Source organism: Benincasa hispida, chromosome 8, assembly GCF_009727055.1.
Source record: "Benincasa hispida cultivar B227 chromosome 8, ASM972705v1, whole genome shotgun sequence".
NCBI lineage: Eukaryota > Viridiplantae > Streptophyta > Magnoliopsida > Cucurbitales > Cucurbitaceae > Benincasa > Benincasa hispida.
In genome coordinates, this window is record NC_052356.1 from 26,740,448 (window position 1) to 26,750,060 (window position 9,613).

The 9,613-nt window shown below is 30.8% G+C and overlaps 1 protein-coding gene across 1 annotated transcript; it reads right to left on the minus strand.

The window, feature by feature from the left end:
- Window positions 1-4,109: 4,109 nt before the first annotated feature.
- On the minus strand, window positions 4,110-4,771 carry LOC120083678 (agamous-like MADS-box protein AGL61). Its single transcript, XM_039039518.1, has one exon. It carries the CDS (start codon window positions 4,758-4,760, stop codon window positions 4,131-4,133), a length of 630 nt encoding a protein of 209 aa, XP_038895446.1. The 5' UTR covers window positions 4,761-4,771; the 3' UTR covers window positions 4,110-4,130.
- Window positions 4,772-9,613: the final 4,842 nt, after the last annotated feature.

Here is a 9,613-nt window from a genome sequence, read left to right on the forward strand (position 1 = left end):
TCTAAGTAATCTGTCATCAAGTCTATCTTAGAGGTTGAGATCAAGCTTAGTCTGAACGCGCTCATGGAACTCTTAGATATGAACTCCTGTTTATTCGGGATTACCCTTAAATTTGCATAGGTGAGGGTTGGCTCAACAATGCCGACTCAATAAGACTCCCATTTTAGGGATAAGACCTAATAGATAGCTGGGGACATAGGATGCAAGATGGAGTTCACGCCTACCTAATTTAGGGATAGAAGAAAGTTAGTTCTCCTAAGTACTGAATCCAGGTCTTGAGTAAGGGGTCTCACCCTCTTACTAGGCTGAGAGAGTTTGGTTTAGTGATTGGATCACAAACAAGTTGTTCATTAGAGGATTAATAGGGACTTAATGAATAAGACGTAATCTCGGGAGTAAAACAGATATTTGACCCAACCGTTATTATGAACAACTTGTGAAGGGTCGACTTGCTGATTATGGTTAAATCATGTGGACATAATATATCTATAGTGATGGGACTGCAACTATGGACTTTAGTGGAGTGACCCATTAGTTAATGAATGGGGTTAATCTGGTCTAATGAGTTTAGTCAATTAATCTCGGATCATTGGAGCCCATGATCTGTAGGTCCGCGAGGTCCCCTACTACTCGTAATGGACTAGCTCTAGAATATTGTGATAAATTAATTTGAAATGTTCAAATTAGAATTAAGGGAATTAGTAATTATATGAGATATAATTACATGTTTAATTTGAGAATTAAACGGAATAGGAGAATTTATATTTAAATATGATTTAAATTATAAAAATGGATGTGTGTAAAAAATTAATTTAATATTTGATATTAAATTAATTAAGTTTTATTTAAAAATTAATTTATGAAATTAATTTTATTTTTCAGTTTTTAAAATCAAAATGGATTTAAAAATCAAGTTTTGATTTTTGATAAAGTTGGAAAATTAGAAAAACAAAACACAAAATGGAAAAACCATCTTTTCCAGTATCTATCTCCTACTTGCTCACACAAAAGCCATCTTTATTGTCTTGTCTTACTCCAAGCATGAGCTGCAACTCATGAAATACTCTTCCTTGTATGTTGATCTGCAATATATTGAAGAGTTTGGAGTGAATTTCGAGTCTGCAATCAAGAGAGAATTTTAGAGAAAATTCGTGCTGAAGAAAGGGTTCTTCACCAAGCTATGAGTAATTCTCCATCATCCCTTGATTCAAGCTTGTTTTGAGTCCCACAACTCAATCTAGAGCACCACGAGAATAGTGGGGAAGATATTGAGATAGTCTGCAACAAGATTTGGAGAAGATTGCAGCTGGAGAACAAGCTTTGAAGAAGTTCTACAAGAGGTATGTCATGAAACTCACTTATTTGCTACAAGAGTATGCTTTATATTTTGCCAAAATTAATGAATTAGAGTACTTAAATGATCCTTGTTGCTTCTGCTATTCCTACCATTTGAATATGATTCAAATACTAATTAATTCATATAATAAAATTCAATATAAATATGATTTATGTTAAATAGCATAAATAGTTAGAAAATAAAATTATATGTTATATTGTATTTGATACATTATAAAACTATAGATTATGTGTTATATTTGATATAATATATATATATAATTATTAATTAAATTAAATTAATTTTAATTTTAATTTAATTAAAGGGAGGGACTTACAACTCCTTTCTCCTAATTTCTCTCAAAATAGACGTGCAGTGTGGAGGTTGTTGTGAGAGAACAATTCATTTGTCTTCTTCCTCCTATCTTTGACAGAGAAGAGTTCTCTCTAAGAAAAAGAGAAAGATCTTCCCTCTCATCCTCTTTCCCTTCTTCCAAAAAGTGCAGAGCCCGCCACTCTCGCATTATTCCCAATCCCAAGAGAATACAGATGGTTCTCAAGTGGTGGTGTCTTGGTTTGAAGAAGATCGTGATCCGAATTGAGAGAATCACGCGAAATTTTTTTTTTGGTTTTAAGGGTAAATGATTATTCTTCCATAATTCTCTTTGTAAAAAACATGTTGTAATTTTAGTTTCTTAATGTATAATCTCTCTATCTTCATTTTGTAATCTGAAATTCCGTGAAAATAAAATGGGAATGATCTCTACTTCTATTGTGAAACCTTCAATGGTTTCCCTTCAGACTACCACAATCCTGTCACCAATAGGAAGTCTTCTTTGGTGAATGTTACAACCGTACCAATTAAATCGAAGATCATTACATCCTTCCTATCGTCTACAACCTCCCACAATAGAATGTAGTGAACCAATGGACTATTGAAGAAAATGTCCATGTCCACGAGTCGTCTAAATACCGTTTTCTTGAAGAAGACAAGTTGAGTAGGAGTAAGCTTCTCTTTCACTATCTTGTTAGTCGTCCAGTGTGAGAGGATAGTTGGTCGCTTGGCTTGGGGAATGATCATGGGGAGGAATCTTGAATTGTCTAGTCATATTGCACAAAGTAAGAAAAAAATACTAGAAAATAAGCATTATGTTCAATACTCGATACTCGATACACGATTGCTTGATATCCAATACACGATACACGACACACGATTGCTCAACACTCGATACCCAATACATGCCACATAGTGTCCCTTACTCGCTACATTACATGTGACTTAATGGTCAATTATTGAGCACTCGGTTCGATTTTCCACCTTCATGACTTATCCTACTTAAACCCTAAACTCTAGACGATTCGAAATACCAAAAGTATGAAAATCGAAACGAAAAAAATTCTGAGCTAACCAAACATGCAAGATATGAAAATCAAATAAAAATCATATCTCATAAAACTCCAAACCATACTCAACTACTGCCATTTTAAAACATTTAAGTCCTAAGATCCATTGGTGCTTCAAATATTCTTATTCATCTTGTTATAGTCATGTTACTTTAATTGAGAAGGGCAATTTTACTTATTTATTTATTTTTCTAGATTAAAAAATGTCAAACAATTGAAAAAAAAAAAAAAGAGAAGTAAGAGGGTAATGAATAAGAGGGGAAAAATAGGAAGAATAGACAAGTAGGAGGTGTTCATATAAACTATCGAAAATAAAAATTTTAAACTTTTATTTAAATTTTAAAATACATTTGAAACTTTTGAAAGCTTAGGAATATTTTTGATACAAAATACTAAATGTTTCGTCCAAATAATTTTAATATAAAGTGATTTCAGAAAAAAAAATAAAAAAGTTTGGTAAGCTGGATAAATACGTAATTGGAGTCAAACTTCGGAATGTATTAAGAATTACGTTTATGCTGTTGTTACTCAAATTCGACAACTAAAGCTAGCTCCAAACCATAATTTAGAGCTAAATAATTTAGTTTAAATATAAAAAAGAGTGTTTCAAAATATATATTTTCATGATGTTTTTAATTAATGGGTTATTTAGTTGAAAGTATAATTAATTAATGTCAATTGTTTATTTCAAATATAAAGAGATTTACTATAATATTTTTAATATAAGAATATTGAATTGTTGGATTGAAATTTCTAAATATGGAAGAAAAATAAATACTAGTTTGATCCGTAGCTTTCAAGCATTTTACTCCTAACTTTTGAATCTAATTTTTATTTGATTTCTAAATTTGAAAATATTATAATTTTACTATTGTGTTTGGAATTTCGTTTTCTTTAAGATTTTAATATTTGACACTTCTAGTTCTAAATTTTTGCTATTTGTTAATGTTTGTTTACTTTATCCACGATAACTTTCAATTAATTAATTTAAAATAATTATGATTATGATGTGAAAATATTTAATTAAGATTGATAGGGCTGGAAAAGTGAAAACTAGTTTAATTATTACATATTAGTTCTTTTACATGAATTAATAAATATTAATAAAGTGAACAGCGATAAAAAAAAAAAAAAAAAAAAATCAAGAATAAAAAGGTAAATGTTGAATTTATGAATTAACATAAAACAAAAGTAAAAGTAAAAAAAGATGACATTTTTTTTATCTGATAAAAAAAATGAAGAAATGGTAGCAAAATGGTTGAAAGTTGGAGTCAGATTTAAAGAATGAAGCTCTAAATGATTTACAATCACACTTCACATTTACTCTATTTATTTATATCAATTTTCCATAATATATGGAAAAAAGAAATTAAAACGAAATTTGAAAAACCCTAACCCCAAATTTCCGGTTCCCAATCCATCGCATCAGAGTGATTTCCATCCAGGTGAAACGACGACGGCGGACATTGGTTGTTTCCGGCAGGGTGAGTCGACGACGAGGGCGGCCATGGGAGGTTTCCGGCGCGTTCAATCGATGGAGTTACCGAAGTATCTCCCATTTGCATGGCCTGAAAATTTTCCACTCTTTTGGCCACATTTGCTCTTAGTTGGAGCAATGAAGAACGAAATCGCTTCAACTCGTCGATTCTCATACATTCCAGACGATCGTCCCACCAAAATCGGTCGCTATTTCTCAATCTCTCCGCCGCGCCCCTCTTCTCCATCTCAAATTCGGCTTCCGCTTCAGAGAAATCACGATTCGATCCGGGCAGAGGCTTGGGCGAAACAAAATTTCCGGTGAGAAACCGATCGAGGAGAGCGTCAACGTTGGGATGTGCGAATGTATAGATTTTGGAGTGGGGAGTGAAGATGAGGATTGCGATCTCAGCACCGCAGAGAATGGACAGCTCGGCGGCCTTGTTGAAAAGTCCGACGCGGCGTTTCGAGAAGGTAACTTGTTGGGTACTCTTCTTCTCAAGTTTTTTTATCTCAATCTTTCGACGCCCTAAAAATTTCTTCATTTTTCTCAAACGGAGTTATGTTCAGTTTCAGAAGAAGAGAGAGAGAGTTGACCGTTGAATTTCAGAGAGGAGCGTCGGACATACTTTCCGGCCAACGCTCCAGCGGTTTTTATAGGCGCCAGCGTGGCTACATTAATTGATAATTAAAATTAAGGTTAAATTATTATTAATTAATATCTCTAAACTTTTAACTTTGCGTCCAAGCTATTATAATTATATAAATGTGATATATTATTATACAATATTTAATTGTAGCTATTTTAATTAAGAGAAAAATACTAAATCTTACGTTATACATGGCAATATGATGTATTCAAAGTTTTATCTAATTTTTTATTTTATCTAATTGAATCAAAGGTTAATTTTTAAAACTAAATGTTTAAATCAATTTCCTACAAGTTTGTAAGTTAGAACTGAATATCAACCATTGGTATAAGTTTGAAGATTCATTTTTATCAATTAAAGTTTTGAGATCCAATGTCTACCCAATTGTGTAATGTGGGTTCTAATTTTAAACTTTACATAAATTTTAGGTCAACTTTTACAATTAAAGGTTGACGGTACATTGTAACTACCATCATACTCTAGGATTAGTTTCTTCAATTTGCTCAAAAAAAAAATAAAAACACGTAGTATATTTATATTCCGCAGTAGATCACCTTCATCGTTTGACTTACTGACTTGCACAAACTTAAAAAGTAAAGACCAAAGCTTAAGTTGTATCCAAGGGTATATTATCAATACATGCAAGTCAATCGTCACGAGTCATTGTTCATAATTAATTAATCTGATATCTTATGTACCACTAATTTTTCTAATGGACAATCGGCTTACGATCTTGATCCAATAATAAATAAATTCTCTCTCGAGTCAATAAGAGGGTGCCGCCTCATATTCAAATCTTAAAATAACACCTGAAAATGTTCATTTATTTATTCAATAGGGAAGGTATGAGTTTCATTGATAAGGATTATGTTTCCAATCCCTATTTAGTCAAGTCTCACATTGATTTGCTTATTGAAATCAGTTATAAAAATCACTTTCACCACAAACATTTTATGTAAAATAATGAAATTGATATAGTTGAAAAAGTATGTACTCCCAATAATCTTTGAAAGTTTTCATTCGTGCTTTCAAATTTTATTTGAATGAAAAGTATATATTTAATTAAAAGGTACTTTCTAATTAGTTTAATTTTACTATCTCAAAAAAATAATAACAAAATCATTTATATCCGAAACTATTCATTTCAAATGATATCCATATTGTTAAGAAATATCAATGAACCCAATATTTAAAATTGTCAAGATACCATTTTTTTTAATTTAGGTCTCTGGGACTATTGGGTATCTAATCCCATTTGCTCTTTTAGTTTTTGTCTCTCAGTGTCAATGTCAGCCCCACACTGGAACTGAGAAATGGACGAGACTCTTATCCACTAATTTTATTCATATGAATAATACAGATCAATATAAAACAAGTGAAAACTAACTCCCATTCCTTGTGGATTCTTGTGGAAGGAAGGAGAAAAATCTAAATCGTTCCTTTCATTTTTTAAAGAAGAGAAATTACGAAAAACTATTTGATTCTAACTGTCTATTAGACTTTCGAAAAAAGCATTAGAAAAATTGGTGTACCATCCCTCCATTATTCCAAAATGAAAGAAGGCAAGCTCATAATCTCTGTTCACATGAAGATAGTTACTGCAGTGTCTTCATTTATTATTTCATTGAGGCTAAACACTAAAATTAGCTTGTGCTCAAGAAATAGTTGTATATTTGATTCAAGCATATTCATATTCTCAATCTGGATGACCTTTAATTTTATATATGTATTTTACATTCCCCTCTTAACTTTCTTTCCTAAAATTTCTAACTTAATGCCTGTTTTAACTTATAATCATTTCTACTGTTAATTAAAACATTCGGAGTCAGTTGATTTTTCAAATTTCCAGATAATTCTCTTCATCTATTCTCATCTTATGATATTTGTCACTTTAGAAACCCTAGTTATAAGTAGTACATAGAAAATAAAAATAATACTTAAATCTCACTAAAAACTTGAGGAAAATCATTTTTTCACACCATTCACAACGTTTTTATCAATTATTTGTAATAATTACAAAGTGGGTCATATTCATAGTGTCTAGGAAATAAGCCACCCCATAATATCATCTTTATGTCAACTACAAACGATACATCTAATATCTTGGATTTTCCCATAATGGATAATTAATATTGTATACTTAATAACTAAATTAAATAACTAATTATTTATGAGACTGTCAAGCCACAAATCCAATATTAGAACACAAATCCCACAAAAATATCACATAATTCCAAAAAAATAAAGAGAATTTGACTATGAATACACACCCAACTATGACGTATAAAAACATTTTAAGTCCATGATCGTTCGCGTGCTTCCAATTTTTACTCTCTTGTTATAGTAATATTACCTTAATGAGAGCATTGTTACTTATTTATTTATTCTTTCGATAAATAAATGTCAAACCATAATCAATCAAAAATCAGAGGAGTTAAGATGGGGTATTGACGAAGAGAGAGAGAAAACTTAAGAAAAGTTTTGAGGTATTAAGGGTTTATAGTACGACATAAACGGTAAGACTTATTTATTAAATATTTTTATTAAGGGTAGTTATAATGAACTTAAGGGATTTAATTTTTTTAACACATTTTGAAACTATCCGTAGTGATATTTAAAAAATAGAAGACTTCGTCCAAAGGTCCATAGAAACATAAAGTGAAAAAACTAGCATTTATGAATTGTCGGAAACTGACTGTTTATAGCCGTTGGAAACTACGCTACATATATGATCCTATAAGAACTAGCCGTTTTCTTGTCATTTTTCTCTTCCTCATCTTTAATAAATAAGAAAGTTTACAAGATCAAAATGACATTCTTTTCTTTCATAGATTTCGACATCCTTTTACTTTCTTCTCTCTACTCCTATTTCCTAAGCAAATTTTTATCAGATTCCAACTCTGGCATCTGTCGAGTGCACGTCAAAGATTACGAGTTGTATTAACCTTGAGGAGCAACCGATTTTGACGATTTAGCACCAAGGTCGTGTTGATCTTGCTTTCAAAGACATGAGTTTATCCACGGCACAACGATCGATATTCGGTTCCAACAATTTGAAAGCAAGAATTCACTTGAAATCATTATCAAATCTGTAGAGTTCTTAGATCTATCCAAAATTGAAACATCTCCTTCGTTTGTAGTCTAGTCCAATCTCAATTGAGAAGTTGTTCGCCCAATCTTCATGGTACCATGATCCGAGGGAATAAAGATGAAGAAATTTATTGTAAGGAAAGTTAAAGTTAAATTGATGCACGGGTACCTTTTCTTCAATCTCTCTCTCCACTTTGTTAAATACTTTCTCAGAGTTTGTTGCATATGTTCTTACCTTGTGTTGGATATTTAATTTTTATCTGATTTACCATTTCTGCAAATGGGTTCCATTGAAAATGAGAATTTGAAGCCTAAATTAGCTATTACTATGCTTTTATACTTTATTTTCTCTGTAGCAATTTTGTGGAGGTCGATCCTCTGAAAAAATTTTCTCTGCCATTTTCTTCGAAATAAAGGATGGAATTATTAAAATTGCCGTGGTCGAATTAATGGTAGATCTTAAAAAAAAAGATCAAATTCCACGATAGCAGTTTCATATGTGAATAGTTATCAACTCCTATTTTTATTTATTTTATGAAGGTAAATGATAATCTAGTAGAGAATATAGCCTAATTCATTGAAAGGTATAATCATGAGTCACCAAATTGAATAAAATTAGTTGGAAAGAAATTTTGAGAGAGATTATATTTGATTCCTAGTTTTTAGATTGTAGGGATATTTGAAATTAGAAAATTTGTCATTTCAAATTGAAAATAAAAAATAAGAAAAAAAATGAAAAGTAGATATTTAGGAGAATAATTTGAGAAAATAATGACCTAAATAATTATGCACTAATTTTCAAAATGATTTGAGAAATTTGGTGAGACAATTCAACATATTGCATTTTCATTTATAATTAGTAAATTAGTAAATTAATTTATGTTGATTGTCTTATGTGCTGATATAGTTTTGGAATATGTGATTTTTGTAGCATGATATTGGGTCTTGTGGTTAATCGTCATTGTCAATTTAGATGATAATAGTGATATCTTAATGATTTGATTCAAATATATTGAAATAATTTGATCGGTGGTTTGTTCCACAAAATTCAATTTTTCGGATGGTATTTTGTATTTTGTTAATACATTTATGTTGTTGACTAATTCAAAGATTTTCCACTCCTAATCTCTATGTTTCATTGTTGTCTTGAGTTTAGCTTGAATATGATTAATGGAATGTGCTCTACTTATATTTCGAACCTTGTGTTTTAGAATGAATCTTTCAGAACTAGAATTTGATAATAATTTTATTGATCCTTATAAATGAATTTAGTTTTATACTTATTTTTGAAATGTTGTGTTGACTAAGTCATCCAACTAAATATATGATTTGAGAATTTTGGAGAGAGCTCAACGTATTGATTTTTCACTTTATGTTGAGTAAATCAGTGGACTGATTAATGTTGATTGCTAGACATGCTTGTGTTTTTGGGAAATGTAGGTTTTGCAACACTACATAAAATCTATAGTGCAGGTTTAGTAGTTGTTAATCGTTAAGTATGATGGCTTTAAGGTGAAGACATTTTCGATCGCATACAATTTTTAGATTTCAAACTATTGTCAATTTGGATGATGTGTCAATTTGGATGATGATAGTGTTGGGTGGGTTTTATGTTCTAAAGCTTGTAAATAGAAAAGGTAAATAATTGACCGCCATCC

What these genes read in the sequence shown, in the direction of transcription:
- LOC120083678 (XM_039039518.1), bottom strand. Translation starts at nt 4,760, where the DNA reads ATGAAGAAATTTTTAGGGCGTCGAAAGATTGAGATAAAAAAACTTGAG.